Source organism: Balaenoptera musculus, chromosome 5, assembly GCF_009873245.2.
Source record: "Balaenoptera musculus isolate JJ_BM4_2016_0621 chromosome 5, mBalMus1.pri.v3, whole genome shotgun sequence".
Taxonomy (NCBI): domain Eukaryota; kingdom Metazoa; phylum Chordata; class Mammalia; order Artiodactyla; family Balaenopteridae; genus Balaenoptera; species Balaenoptera musculus.
Genome location: NC_045789.1, coordinates 87,423,167 through 87,439,730, shown reverse-complemented (window position 1 = coordinate 87,439,730; position 16,564 = coordinate 87,423,167). Strand labels below are relative to the sequence as shown.

At 33.9% G+C, this 16,564-nt stretch overlaps 1 protein-coding gene across 4 annotated transcripts in view; it reads left to right on the top strand.

The window, feature by feature from the left end:
- TBC1D19 (TBC1 domain family member 19) overlaps positions 1-16,564 on the top strand; it is a 161,836-nt gene that overhangs the window by 94,273 nt on the left and 50,999 nt on the right. For all 4 annotated transcript variants that reach the window (XM_036852005.1, XM_036852007.1, XM_036852006.1 and 1 more), the window contains 2 exons: positions 8,335-8,409; positions 11,740-11,802. In XM_036852005.1, coding sequence (XP_036707900.1) covers positions 8,335-8,409; positions 11,740-11,802 — 138 coding nt within the window. The remainder of the gene's footprint in view (positions 1-8,334; positions 8,410-11,739; positions 11,803-16,564) is intronic.

The window sequence follows — 16,564 nt, the reverse complement described above, 5'->3', positions numbered from 1 at the left end:
GTGGGAATGTTATTTTTCTAAGTATAAGAACATTTTATTTTAGGAAATAAAATGAATATGAAGAGAAATCACCAACAGACAGGTAATAGATTCAGTAAAGAAGAAACTGTAAGACATTGATTCTTTTTGAAATATTTTGGAGAATTTTTTTTTTTTTTTTTTTTTTTTTTGCTGAAGCTCACTGATCCTATAAGTCATCTATTTAAAGATTTTAATAAATAGCAAACTAATAGTTCCTTAACCTAGCGGTTAAAAACATGGGTTTTGTTTAGAATCATATGACCTAGTTTCAACTCCTAGCTCCCTCAACTTATTTGAAATAAGTCATTGAGTGAGTTAAATATCTTCAGACTGCAACTTATCCATACTTAGATATAGGTAATAATTTTTATATCCCAGTGTGGTTGAAAGAATTAAATGAAATCTATGTGAGTCTTTTATTAACACAGTACTTGATGTAACAGGTCACCATTGATGGTAGCAATAATAATTACATATTACATGTAATTATGTTATAAATTAATTATAATTTATAATAATGCAGTTTTTAAGAAAATCAAACATTAACATATATTATAAAAACTACACTTGTAACCTTTGCAAACTATGTATGCATGCTTGTGTGTGTGTGTGTGTGTGTGTGTGAGTGTTTTAAATCTTGCACTCTGAACAGCACTATCAAAAATCACTTGCTTCCTTTTTGAAAGAATGAACCTTGTGATTTATTTTAGAGCAGTTTTAAACCAAATGATACTGCTGATGTTTTGAGGTGACACTTTAAAAGTAACAGTTTACAAAACAGTTTTGAGTGTACACTGGGCATTTTTTGTGAGTGTATCAACTCTTGTAGAAGAGGTAGTAATTCTTGTCCTGACCTAACTGTGTAGATGACCTACCAACTTCACTGATCAGGAGCTAAGTTAGCAAGTCCTGTCTCTGCAGAGGAACTACTACCATTTCAAAAATAGATTTAGAATTTTTCCAGAAGTATAGTTGTAGAATAAAAGTAGTATTCCCAGATAATGATTGTATAAAGTTCAAAGGCAGTTTTTACACTTGAATTCTTGAGTTAATAGTTATCTTGATTTTCTATATTCAAAATGACAAATCTGTAAATAGAAATTAGTATTATCAGAAGGCAATCTTGATTTTATTGAATAAAACATTTTCTATCACTTACACTTATTTTCACTGTAAAAGTGTGACCTGGACAAACTATAGCGGTCCCGAAATAATTGTTGTAGGTGGTACATTAGAGGGTGGAGGGGGAGAGAGTGAGAGACGGAGAGAGGGAGAATACTTACTTCTTATGAAGAGTACTTTATCAGAACTTTTTGTTCAATTACTTTTCAATCACTTAAAATAAGCTGCACATACAAATGCATCATAGTTGAGGAGTTAGAGAGATAAATGGAATATTTCAAATTTCACACTCATAAAGCTATTTTTAAACTCTTACATCAATAGAAAGACTTGGGATTTAATGCTTTAAGTTCCTAGCTGTTAATTTATTTAGTACTTTTACTAGAACATTATTTAACTTTGATTTTTTTCTCTTTTTAAGAACATATGTGATAAGTTTAAAAGAATTGCTTTTATATATTTTCTTTTCTACAGCTCTCTAGATCTCTGGATCAAAATATCCATATATAGTAAACATTCATATTTAAATTTTTTTGCTTAATTTCAGTTTGCTAATTAAAAGTAGAAAATTGTCTTATACTTTGCTCTAGGTTCTTGCTTACTGATAAGATAGCCAAGATGAGTATTAACATTTAAGATTTCCTTTAGTGATTTCACAATAAGGTTCTCCACAACCTGACCTAAAGGTCTGCAATAATGCCTGACCATCCTAGATCTTTCTGGTCAGCTCACCTAGTCTTCCCATTGACTGTTTCTGTCCTTCACTCTCCTCTGCCACTTATTTTCAGAGTCTTAGCAAAAGATCTCACCTTCTCCTAACCAGAGAAAACAGAAGTCATCAGAAGGAACTCATTCAAATTCCTTCCACCAAACATGTAAACTTACTTGCATCAGCACCTGTTCTTGCCTCTACTTTTACATCTAAACCTTGTGCAAGAAAAGTCTATGCTAGATGCTCCTACTTCCTTAACCCCATTAATCACTCAGTCTACCATAGTCTGGCATACACCCCACTACATGACTATAACTGTCCTAGCTAAAGTTACCAAGGAACAGTGGATACATTTTAGTCTTTACATCTACTGCATTTGATACTATTATCTACTCTGCCCTTGAAATATTCTTGGTCTTTAATTTAGTTCATCCTGTTTTCTTAGTTCTTCTTTCCCTCTTTTTCTTTTTTTTTTTTTCTTTTTTTTTAAGCCTGCATTTGGGTTCGCCTGCTAGACCTCAAGTGCTTGTATTTCTCAGAATTCAATTTTGATCCTCTTTTCACCCTGCACATTTTCCCTGGACTGTCTCATCCACAGTCACCTTTTCCATAATGGCTTCAACTCTGTTTTCAACCAAACTTTGTCTTAAGCCTAAAACTTTTATTTCCAGTTTCCTGTAGAACTCTAATACATGGTCTGAAAGTGTATCAGACTCATGATATCTAAAAGAAAAGGTATAATCTTTACCTCAATATGTTTGTGGTCATCCAAGAGATGCTGAATTGTCTCTCTTCCCACCATACTGTTCTCTCCCTGAAAAAAAAAACCTTGTCAGACTTTTATCTTCTTGGATATTCTACTTTTCTTTCATGTGCAGTTTATTCCATCACCTTTTCTGAGAAGGCTTCCTAACATCTCCTTTACCTTGTCTTCTCCCAACTCCATCACTGCTACTCTTAGATACTTCCTTCATTTTTCTCCCAGCATAACCAGTGCAGGAGCAAAGACCTAAAGACAGAGAAACATGTACCATACTTCTTACTTTATTTGGCTGCCTCCCTTTCTAGATTGAGTACCTGAGGACAGGGATTTTTTTCTTCTTCATCATCTGTAAAGTCAGTGTCTTGTACAGTGAGTGTCTGGAAATGGCCAGCTCATCTAAATGCTTAATGAACAATTAAGTATAAACTGTTAGGACTGTTCTGTGAGTTCTTTGACTTCCTGAGAGTATATTTCCTTTTTTCTTTAGTTAAAGAGATAGTGTAAGTCTGCATAAAATATAAAATAGATACATATACTAAAATTTAAATATTCTCTAATGCTAAAAATTTGGGCTATTTTGCTTTTCAAAGATTGCTTTTTATAATCATAATTTATTATTGTTAAATATCTATTTTGCCAAAGCTTATACAAAATACTCTTGAAATATCCTATTATATTATTGGTAATTGTTATATTTTATAAATTCTTGTTTTATAATGTCTTTGGTATTAGGGTAATGCTGGCCTCATAGAATGAATTAAGAAGTATGCCCTCTGCTTCTGTCCTCTGAAGGAGATTGTAGAAGACTGGCAGAATTTCTTCCTTAAATGTTTGATAGAATTCACCAATGAGCCCCTCTAGGCCTGGTACTGTCTGTTTTAGACAGCTATTAATTATTAAATCAATTACTTTAATAGATGTAGGCCTATTCCTATTGTCTGTTTCTTCTTGTGTGAGTTTCAGCAAATTCTGTCTTGTTCAAGTAATTGATCCATTTCATCTAGGTTATCAAATTTGTGGGCAGAGAAGTGTTCATAGTATTCCTTTATTATCCTTTTAATGTCCATAGGATCTGTAGTGATGTACCCTCTTTCATTTCTGATTTGGGTAATTTGTGTCCTTTCTCTTTTTTTTTTAGTTAGCCTGGCTAAAGGCTCATTAGTTTTATTGATCTTTTCAAAGAACTAGCTTTTTGTTTCAATTATTTTTCTCTGTTGATTTCCTGTTTTCAATTTCATTTATTTCTGCTCTAATTCTTATCATTTCTCTTCTTCTGCTTACTTTCAATTTAATTTGTTCTTCTTTTTCTAGTTTCCTAAGGTGGAAACTTAGATTATTGATTTTTAGATCTTTCTTGTTTTCTAATATATGCATGCATTCAAATCTATAAATTTCCATCTAAGCACTGCTTTTACTGCATCCCACAAATTTTGATAAGTTACCTTTTCATTTAGTTCAAAATATTTTTAACTTTCTCTTGAGATTTCTTCTTTGACCCATGTGTTATTTAGAAGTATGTTGTTTAATCTCCCTGTATTTGGGGATTTTCCAGTTATCTTTTTGTTATTGATTTCTAGTTTAATTCCACTGTGGTCTGAGAGCAGACATTGTATGATTTCTATTCTTTTAAATTTGTTAAGGCTATGTTTTATGACCCAGAATGTGGTCTATCTTGGTGAATGTTCCGTGTGAACTTGAGAAGCATGTGTATTCTGCTGTTATTGGATAAAGTAGTGTACAGGTGTCCATCATATCCAGTTGATTGATGATGTTGTTGAGTTCAACTTCGACCTTACTGATTTTCTGCCTGCTGAATCTATTTCTGATAGGGAGGTGTTGGAGTTTTATTTCAATTGGAAATGCATGGTTTATTTAATAAATGATGCTGAAAGCCATCCTTCTGAAAGAAAACTCAGACCTTTGGCTTACCATATATAAAAATAAATTCCAGGTAGGTTATAAACATTTAAATTAAAAATATCAATTTTAGAAAAAACTAGAAAAATATTTGTATAAACATGTGATGTAGGAGAGCCTTGCCTAAGGGAAGCAAGAAAATCCAAAGCCATAAAGAATTTTTAAAAATTTGTCAATGTATACCATAAACAAAAATCAAACACCACATATTAATTTGAAGAAAAAGTATTTGTAACACAAATGACAAAAGGTTAATCCTCATTATCAATAAAGAGCCTGACAAATTAATAAAATAAATGTAATCTAATAGAAAAATATGTAAGTCATTGAAGTGGAAATTCAAATGACCAGTAAGCATATGAAAGAATGTCAACTTTATTAGTATTTGGGAAAGTGCAAATTAATACAACAATAAGATAACCATTTTTCATCCATAGAAAAGTTAAAATGGTGAGGATATAGGTAAACTTTGTGCTCTCATGGGTTGCTGGTGGGAATTTGAATTGATACTTTTTTGGAAAGTAGCTAGGCAATTTGTAGTCCAACTAAAGATATATGTGTGTGTGTGTGTGTGTGTGTGTATGGCCTTCAGCCTACAATCCTACCTTTGCCAGTTTATCCCATAGATACAAAAGCGTATGTGCATGAGGATATTTATTGCAGTATTTGTAGTGACGAACAACTAGAAACAACCTGAGTAGCCATCTATAGGGGAATGGTTAAATAAATTGTGATACATCTGTAGCACAGCTTTAAAAATATTAAAGTGTATGTAGTTATTAAAAAGACATAGAGAGATGACCATGATATACACTAGAAACTGAAAAATAAGTATAGAATGATTCCATTTTATGTTAAAAAAAACAACTAAAACCCTTAAATATGATTATATATTTGTATAAGCATGGAGAAAAGTATGGAAGAATAAAAATTACAAATAATGTTACAAATACAATACAAATAACATTAGTTTCTTCAGTGTGGTGGGAGGGAAGAAGAAAAGATTATTAACTTTTTCTTTATCCAGCTTTATTGTTTCACTTATTTTAATGGTCATATATCAGTTTGTAATTTTAAACTCATTTTATTTTTAAAAAGAGACATAACTCTAAGCATCTTAGCTTTTCCACTGTGTTCCCTAGAAGACATTAAAGTATAATACTATGCCCTTTGCCAGTTGTCAAGGATTGGTATTTGAATTAGGTGCTGTTCCTGACTTTAAAAATGTTTTTTTGTTCTAGCCAGAGAGATGGATTTAATAAATACAATAGAAGGTAAATAAAATAGTAAAATAATTTTGCTTTAGGTAAGAAATCAAAACAACATGAATGAGAACAAAGTAAGGCTTTTTAATTAAATTAAAATGACTAAAAATAGCCAGTAAATCCCCAGATTATCTTTATGCAAAGAGCACTTTGCCTCAAATCAGAGAACTGTGTATTAAGCATCTTTCAAGACAAAGAAATCGTGTTTCAGGAAACATAGGGTTGGACACCACCCTGCCAAGGCAGCTGCATGCAACAGACATTCTTCTTTGTCCTAGACGAAACTGTCCTACAACTCTTATTTGAGGGAATGTCTTCAGAAAGAATCACGTAGACTGGGGTGTACTGATGGAGCCAAGCAGTATTTGGATATGGGTGGAGACCAGGGCTAAAATGCCCAAGAGATGGATGGAGGGATTCGGAGGAACACAGGGATCAGCTGAAGTAGTGAGATGGTATTTCCAGCTCTCTTTAACACAACCACTACCCATTTAGTCTTAACCTTTTTTTTTCAACCTTTATTATTTATTATGAACACCCCGACCAACTATTAGCCTGATGCTTAACTGGATTATGTCTTATGTCCCTCCTCCCTCTCTCCCTTCCCCTGTCTTTTCTTCTTTTTCCTTTCCTCCCCTTTTCTCTTCTTCCTATCTTTCCTCTCTTCCTTCTTATTTCTTATTCTCTATTAAATTAAACATTAGCCAAATCTTATCACTGTTTAGAGTTAGATTTTCTAATATAATACCATATTCTCTTATTTTTTTAAAACTGATTTTTTTGCTATTACAATTTTTTAAATTTTTATTTTATATTGGAGTATCATTGATTAACAGTGTGTTAGTTTCAGGTGTACAGCAAAGTGATTCAGTTATACCTATACATGTATCTATTCTTTTTCAAATTCTTTTCCCATTTAGGTTATTACAGAATATTGAGCAGAGTTCCCTGTGCTATAACTGATTTTTATTTACTTTTTTAAAAACCTGGACTCAGATGTAAAGAGAAGTACACTGCTGATTCTATTGATCAATGTCATTAAAAATCCTAAACCCTTATTATTGTCCATTAGCCAGATGAGATGAGAGCGTTTCTCATTATCTCTTGGAAACTTACATACCTTCTCAAGCTGTGCTTAAATCACGTACAGGTTAACTGCATAGGATTCTGTATAATTATAATCATTATATTTTGAACTAAAAAATGAGTAATAAAGGATTTTTCATCTAAAAAAAAAACCCTGATTTTTTTCGTATGCTCTATGATTACTTTTACTACCAGGGCTGATTTAGTATGTTTAAACTTTTTTATTTTATAATAATTTAGATATTAGAAAGGCAGTATAGTGTAGTCATTCTGGGTCTTTATATAGGTTTTGGGGCTTTTCCGGGATCAAATCTTACTACCTTTGTGGCCTTGGACAGCAAGTTACTTCTTTCTCTGGGCCTCAATTTCTCAAATGTAAATGGGAATAATAATCATTGTTGAACAGTTTTATTTTGTTGGTATGGGATTAAATAGATTAACTCATGTGTAAAACAGTTCCTGACACCTAGTAATTACTTAATAAATACTGCATTTGCTATATTTTTCTTTTTCTTTTTTTAATAAATTTATTTATTTTGGGCTGCGTTGGGTCTTCGTTGCTGCATGCGGGCATTCTCTAGTTGCAGTGAGTGGGGGCTACTCTTCGTTGCGGTGCGCGGGCTTCTCATTGCAGTGGCTTCTCTTGTTGCGGAGCACAGGCTCTAGGCACTCGGGCTTCAGTAGTTGTGGTACGCGGGCTCAGTTGCTCTGTGGCATGTGGGATCTTCCTGGACCAGGGCTCGAACCCGTGTCCCCTGCATTGGCAGGCGGATTCTTAACCACTGCACCACCAGGGAAGTCCTGCATTTGCTATTAAAGTTAAATTACAGTTAATCAATTTAGCAAACATTGATTAAATACCCACCAGGTACCAGATTTTATCCTAAGGGATGGGAATCGGTATATTTATTGATCATCTACTATTGGCCAGGCATGGAGACTGTAGTAGTGAATAAAAAAAAGTCCTGGGAACTTCCCTGGTGGGGCAGTGGTTAGGAATCCTCCTGCCAATGCAGGGGATAGAAGCTCGAGCCCTGGTCCGGGAAGATCCCACATGCTGCGGAGCAACTAAGCCCGTGCACCACAACTACTGAGTCTGTGCTCTAGAGCCCGCGAGCCACAACTACTGAAGCCCGCGCGCCTAGAGCCCATGCTCCGCAACAAGAGAAGCCACCGCAATGAGAAGCCCGTGAAGCCACCGCAGTGAGAAGCCCATGCACCGCAACGAAGAGTAGCCCCTGATGGCCGCAACTAGAGAGAGACGGCACGAAGCAACAAAGACCCAATGCAGCCAAAAATAAACAAATTTTTTTTTTAAAAGTCCTTATCCTCTTAGTGTTTATAATACTATTAATGATCGTTATTTATTAAAGGCATTATTTATTTGAGGCTGACTTTAAAATGTGATTGACTTTTAATGTTTTTGTTTGTTTAACTTTTAAATCTAGGATATCTTGTATTATGAGCAGCTTAAGACTAATGTGATACAACATGACCTTTTGGTGGACAGTTTAATTTATAAAGTAAGTAAATGTATACATAGTTTTTCCATTTCATTAATATCATTAAGCAATTATTGAGTCTTCAGCGTGTAGGGACTGCACTATGCATGATGATACATATTAACCTTGAAAAATAATTTTAAGTGATCATTATAGTTACAAAATTAAGTTTGACCTTCAAAATTTGCAGTTTCTATTCAGTGTTATCTTCCTTCCCTTTGAAACTGTCCTCATAATCCTTTCCTGACCCTCCCATTTATTGATTAAGAGAATGATAAACATTTCCTGTCCTTAATAAATTCAAGTTTTCCACACAAACTACATAAAAAAGAAACTAAAAGGAAAATGAGATTATGGATTTTTTATCTTATATGTCTCAGAATCTTTAGGGCCTGCTTATTTATTATATTGAAGTCATGTTTTACTTTTAATTTCTTTTAGTTTCTAGACATATAGTTAAGCACATCTCAAGTTTTATGATAAGGATTTATTGAGTTTTTGTTTCCAGGCATCTGATATTGAGACGAGATGCAGATGCTGAAAACGTGGTATAGGATATGACTGATTCTGGATTAATAATTGGGTTGTTTAAAAGACTTGGATTTTAGATTTAGAACTTGTAAGATAGAGGAGAAGGGCATATTATTCCAGATCTCAGAAACAGGGGAGAGAAGAACCTAAAGATTTGTCTGGGTAGAACATAACCAAAGTTAATAATAACAATGACTACTAGCATTTAATGATTGCTTAGTATGTGCCATACATTGTTCCAAACTCTTTATATAGATTGTCATCTGATCCTGTTAGTTACCTTGGGTGGTAGATACCAGCATTTGGGCTGTAAATGATAAATGCATTTTTTCCTGGAAAAAAACTTGTATTCTGCAAAATCATGCATTAAAAATAACAGCTTATAGGAAAAATAGCACTTTTGTAACTAAAGTGCTAACAGAAACAATAAGTGGGAGATGAATTGGACAACTCAGGCAGGCTGCCCCTGCAGGAGTTATTAAAAATGTACAAAAATAATAAAGTGTAAATGCTAAAATAACGCAGATGGAAGTGGTGCACAGTGCCACTGGGGCTGCTGTTCAGGTGGGCACAAGAGGAAGTGCAGAAGCTAAGAGATGTGCAAGGCTGGGGGTGTGCCTCTCTGGAGAGGGGGCCCCCGTGCAATAATTCATTTTCTGCTCTCCTGAAATACAGTTATAAGGGCTCATGCCTGTGGAAGACTTTGTCCTTTCCTGCTGAAGGTTATAATTCTACTTCTGCTGTTCTGGCTTCCCTTTTTTAAAGAAAAATTGCTTATGAACCAACACAATTTTCATGTTATACTGCCATCATCCCTTACTCACCAGCCACATATTGATACATGTGTTGTAGCAAAACAGGAAGTACTATCATTTTACCATTTTACAGATGAGGGAACTGAGGTAAAGAAAGAGTAAAGAAATTTGTTTAAATTCATATATTAAATAGCAAAGCCAAGATTTGAATCTAGGTAATCTGACTTCACAACTGTACCTTTAACCACTGCGCTCTACAGAGAGGGAAGATGAGGAAATTTAAGAGGATGCAGTCTTCTGATGAAAAGTCTTGACTCTCACAGAAGTTTTTACATAGATTTGGATCACAGGTACTACTATTAACTTTGAGGTCAAATGATTGTGCTCAGGGGATGATTTTAGCAACAGCCTAAGAGATCTTTTGAGCTTTAAGACCTTCAATCTCCTTTCTGTTCAAATGAGAGAAGACTCACAAGAGAAGTTGTTCAAAAAATCCAAGAGTGCTAGCAAGAGAGTTCTCTTTGCTACCAACAGTTAGAATTTCAGTTAGAATCAGTAAAAAAAAAAATCTGTCAGTTTCAGATTTCAGTTAGAATCAGTAAAAAAAAAAATCTGTCATGAGAAAGAGGTAAACAGTTTGTGTCTGAAGAATTGAAAATAAGTTCTGCTAGAATCAATCCTGACTGTCCACAACATGAGTGTTTTAAGGAAGATATCTGTCTCTGGTTGTTTCTGACTTGTGTTAGTTGAGCTCTGCTGATCTTATTGGAGCAACTCCAAACATTATTAAAGTCAGCCCTTGAGGAAATGAGCATTTTAAAATTGTTTGAAGTTTCATTACAAGTCCCTTTGGCAAAGACTCATTTTTAATTTAACTGAAAGTAAAGTAGAATTATTTTAGTGATTAAAGAAATTAATGAAACAAGGCAATGCTTATATACAGAACACCATCAAACCCTCCCTAAGCTAAAATATCTAATGGTTCTCTCTGGACTGTGTTTTTTTTCCACAAACTTGCCTTGAATCCACACCATCTACAGTTTTCCACCACTTGCTATGATGAACAGTTGATCTGTCAGTTTATATCAGGGTTTCTCAACCTTTTCTTCATTATTATCCCTAAAGAGAAAATTTTCTCTAATATAAAAAAATTAAATACCAAAGAATAAGATTTTGGTGGGTAAGGATAAGCTTTGGAGGTCCACAAACCATTGTACTATGTAAAAGTTTTTGATCCCCAGGAATGAAGTCTCACCCCTTAGAGGCAATATCATCCTCATTGAGATTGCGTGATCTCCACCTCTGCCCACGTTGTGACTTAGACTGGCTCCTTTCTTTTCTCTTAGTCTGCGTCTTTCAGCTTTCCCAAGCTTAGCACACATTCACTACCTCCAGAGTCATCCACAGCTCATTTCATCCTCCTGTAATTGCTGCTTTGATCAAAAGTCTGATTGAATTTTGTAGGTTGAGCAATATTATCATAGATTTCTGCAATATTTCTTTGTAACTGTTCCAATATTTCTACTATGTATGTTTTCTTGCTGGTGAGATTGAAGATAAACATTGTCTAGTTTGTTTGTTTGTTTGTTTGCTAACAAGCAATGACTTGCAAGTGAATAATCACAAAAACATGAAAGATTTTTGGTATTTTGAGGGAATGGCAAGAATGTGGGTTTGAATAGTGGAAGATGAGATTGGAACAGTAATTTGAGGCCAGATTGTTACGGTTGCTTTTGGATGTTGTGATTGCATCTCCTTTTCTAATTTTAAGACACCTAAATATTAGATTTAAAGGAGATAAAATTGAAATAAATAATAAAGAATTACTAATGGAACCAAAAAAAGTGTGAACAATTTGAAGTCAAATAATGTGTCACTTATACAAGCCAAGTAAATTTATAAGTTTACCTGTGATAATTCCAATGATAAAATCTAATTGAGAAGTTTATAATCATACATAAAAGTAAAATCATTGCAGTATTATTTCTAGATGTTGCATTTATGTCTTAGTACTATAGACATATTCATTTAGGTTCTCTTCAGTGCTCTCTACTTTTAATTATAGGATGTGAAATTGACAGCAAGCAATGATGATTATTATTTTGTATTTGAAGATTATTTATATCAGGTAAGTTGAAAAATTAAAATATGTAATGTTCTTGTTTTAAGTTCTCTAACTCAGGATACTTTAGAAGGTATCTCTTTTGTTAACTGAATCTTCCTGAAATCCACTATGTTTATTTTTTATCGAATTAAATGTTCTAAGTTTGGGATAAAGTTAATTTTTGTTCTTACATGGGACTAGGTAGGAGAATAAGAGCTACATATCTGCTCCAACCAGGAGAGGTATATGCACAGATTTTTATATATATATATATATATCAACTCTTTTGTAGATTCTATTCCCATACAGGTCATTTCAGAGTATGAGCAGAGTCCTCTGTGCTGTACAGTAGGTTATTATTAGTTATCTGTTTTATATATAGTAGTGTATATCTGTCAATCCCAGTCTCCCAATTTATCCCTCCCCCCCATAACCATAAGTTTGTTTTCTACATCTGTGACTCTATTTCTGTTTTGTAAATAGGTTCATTTGTACCTTATTTTTTTTTTTAGATTCCCCATATAAGCAATATCATATGATATTTGTCTTTGTCTGACTGACTTCACTCAGTATGACAATCTCTAGGTCCATCCATGTTGCTGCAAATGGCATTATTTCATTCTTTTTTATGGCTGAGTAATATTCCATTGTATATATGTACCACATCTTCTTTATCCTTTCCTCCATCAATGGACATTTAGGTTGCTTCCATGTCCTGGCTATTGTAAATAGTGCTGCAATGAACATTGGGGTACGTGTATCTTTTCGAATTATGGTTTTCTCCAGATATATGCCCAGGAGTGGGATTGCTGGATCATATGGTAACCCTATTTTTAGTTTCTTAAGGAACCTCCATACTGTTCTCCATAGTGGCTGTACCAATTTACATTCCCACCACAGTGTAGGAGGCTCCCCTTTTCTCTACACCCTCTCCAGCATTTATTGTTTGTAGAGTTTTTGATTAGGCACGGATTCTTAAATTGAATGTCCAGTTCATATTTCAGTCATCCCAGGATGTTCAGAGAAAGCATTTTACATGATAATTTTCTATTAAAGGCCTTGAATAAATAATTAAATGTTTTGAAATCAGTTTGAAGCATTGTGATTACTCTTTGATCATTTCATATGCTGATATTGTAGGTGTTTGGATTTACCTAGGTCTTTTTCATATCTACTAAAATAGAAACATCTTATCACAAATAGGAAATATGAAATTTATGTAGACTTGCTTAAATGATACACTTTTTTTTAAAGATCACACACACATAGATAGATAGATAGATTAATAATTTGATTTTGAGTGAATGTCAGCATGTGTCATGGAGAAAATATCTAGATTCCACATGACAATTTCTGCTTCATTAAATGTAAATCAGTCCCAGCTGTCTGGATTAGCAGGTTTCTAATTGGTAATAGTGGTGGTAGTTGTGTGTCTGTTTAAGAAGAGTTAAATAAGATTCTCTCAAGAAGGTTTAGTTAATCATATATTCCAAGAACTAAATTCCAACGATTTTATAAAATTTATTTATAAAGCTAAAATTTGAAATAACCCCGGAAACAATTTTAAGGAAGTTTCGGTGATTTCAAATCTGCCATTAATTTTTTTTAATTTTAAAAAACAGTAAAGATTTAAAATCCCATTCTTTAACATAATTAAAAGTTGGAAAATACAAAAATCTAAAAGTTTATTTACTTATCTAGCTAATATGTAGCCTGGTACCTAATTCTTAGTACTCAGTAAAATTTTGAATGTACAGTAAAGTTAATGCTTCATTTATATATTAATGTTTGTTTCCATACTTAAGAAATATTGAGTGGAAATGATTAGTTTTGGTATTGTATCACAAGGAGGTCCACAGAACCATCCCTAGCAGAAAAGTCAAAATCAGTGAAAATTATTTAAAAAACAAAAATATTTAAAGTATCTGGAAGCTGTGTTAAGGCCATACATGAAGACAGCAACAAAAACAAAAACAAAAACAAAAAACATTTATTCAAGAAAAGCTACTAAATCTCAGAACAGTCTGTAGCACTTGAGTCGTGATGCACTCTCTCCCTCCCCTCACCCCCAGATCATCATGATGGAAGCTTCAATTCAGCTGAGTGTGGCCAGGAAGATGGGGTTCCTTTTCCCTATAACTTCTAGTCAAGGGCTGCAGTATCTCTATATGAGGGTCAGGTAACCAGTATTTCTCATACTCCTCAGCTCTGTGTTGCAGATGCTAAATTCCAGAAGAATGCTGCCAAGAAGTCAGGGGTTCCCTGCCTCCAACTCATAGGGCAGACCTCTGTGGAGAGCAGGTTTGAGTAACCTCCATATTTGTTTTCCGTAGTGGCTGTACCAACTTGCATTCCCGCCAACAGTGCACTAGGGTTCCCTTTTCTCTGTACCCTCCCCAATACTTGTCTTTCTTTGTCTTGTCTTTTTGATGATAGCCATTTTAACAGGCCTGAGGTAATAACATATTGTGGTTTTGATTTGTATTTCCCTGATGATTATTGATGTTGAGTACCTTTTCATGTACCTGTTGGCCATTTGTATGTCTTCTTTAAAAAACTTCTATTCAGTTCCTCTGCCCATTTTTTAATTGGGTTTTTTTGTTTTTTTGCTATTGTGTTGTAAGAATTCTTAATATATTTTGGATATTAACCCCTTATCAGATATATGATTTGGAAATATTTTCTCCCATCCTGTAGGTTGCCTTTTCATTTTGTTGTTTGTTTCTTTTGCTTTATAGAAGCTTTTTAGTTTGATGTAGTCCCACTTATTTATTTTGCTTTTGTTGCTTGTGGTTTTACTGTCATATCCAGGAAATCTCTGTGAAGACCAGTGTCAAGGAGCTTTTTTTCTGTGTTTTCTTCTAGGAGTTTTATGGTACAGGTCTTACATTTAAGTCTTAAATCCATTTCACATTCATTTTTGTGAGTGGGGTAAGATACAAGTCTAATTTCATTCTTCTGCATGTGGTTATCCAGTTTTCCCAACCCTATTCATTATTGAAGATACTATCCTTTCTCCATTGAGTATTCATGGCTCCCTTGTTGACTATAGTTGACTATTTATGTGTGGTTTATTTCTGGGCTCTTGATTCTGTTCCGTTGGTTTCTGTGTCTATTTTTATGCCAGTGCTATACTATTTTGATTACTATAGCTTTGTAGTATAGCTTGAAATCAGGAAGTATGATGCTTTGTTATTCTTTCTTGAGATTGCTTTGGCTACTCAGGTTCTCTTGTGGCTCTATACAAATTTTAGGATTGTTTTTCTATTTCTGTGAAAAAAATGCCATTGGAATTTTAATAGGGATTGCATTGAATCTATAGATGGCTTTGGGTAGTATGGACATTTTAACAATGCTAATTCTTTGGATCCATGAACATTGGATATTGTTCCATTTGTTTGTGTCTTCTTCAGTTTCTTTCATCAAAGTCTTATACTTTTCAGTGTACAGATCTTTCACCTCCTTGGTTAAATTTATTCCATAGTATTTTATTGTTTTTGATGCTATAGTGAATGGAATTATTTATTTCTTTTTCAGATGTTTTGCTGTTAGTGTATAGAAACACAGCTGTTTTCTGTATGTTGATTTTGTATCCTGCAACTTTACTGAATTCATTGTTTAGTTCTAGCAGATTTTTGGTGGAATCCTTAGGATTTTCTACATATAAGATCATATCATTTGCAAATAAAGATAATTTTATTTCTTTCTTTCCTGTTTGGATGCCTTCTTTTCTTTTTCTTGCCTCATTGCTCAGAGTGGTCTTGTAAAAACACCAATCAATTCATGTTACTTGTGAGATTAAAACCAAAAAGACCAAAATCCTTCATGAAGCCTACATGACCCTGCGTGCACTGGTCCACCTGTTCAGCCTCATTGTTCACCTCTGCCCTGACACTCTGGCACAGTGTATTCCAACCACTTTGATCTTTTACTCCTCAAGTTCACGCTACTTCTTTCTACCTCAGGGCCATGAGACCTGCAATTCCTTTGATGTAAAAGACTGTTACCCTCCCCTCTTCCTCTAATAAATTCCTATTTTTCCTTCAGCTCTCACCTAAAATATCACTTACTCACAAATACCTTCCCTGACCCACTCCCTGCTTCCCAACACAAACACACACACAAAGTCATGGCCATCTGAAGTATGCTTTTAAAGTCCTATGTAGTATTTTTCATACTTTTTATTTATAGTACTTTTTATAGCTTATTTGATTATTTTATAATTTCCCCCCATAAATGTTTAGTATTATGACACTAAACATGAATACATAAATTATAATATCAACCAAAGGCCAATAATCATATGATTTATAGTGTGTTGACTATTCCACTTCAGTGTGTGGGTAGAAAAAGTGTAAATTTGACAATTTCATCCCCTTTGGTGACTGGAAAGAAGAGGATTATCAATTTTAAGTTACAACTACAAAGGCTTTTTGGTGGTAGTAAAAGGGATTTGCCAGGCAACAAATCTGCCTCATTTGATGAACAGGGTCAGTAAGGATATCATTTTAAATGAGAGTAGTAACAATTTCTCCAAATAGTGCCAGAATTGGCCCTTGAGGATATATTCATCTCTGTGTACCCCATAAACTTGGGAAACATAACTTATAAGTGAGTCTGACAAACAGAACCATTTATAAACAATGGATGCATTCTCTGAGAGAAAGCAGATTGATCATCAGTAAATATTTATTGATTCTTATATGTAAATGATACCACCTTTGATGGGCTTACATTCTAGCTAAGGAGGCAAAAATGTTTTGAAATTGTTTTAAAGTGTTTATGT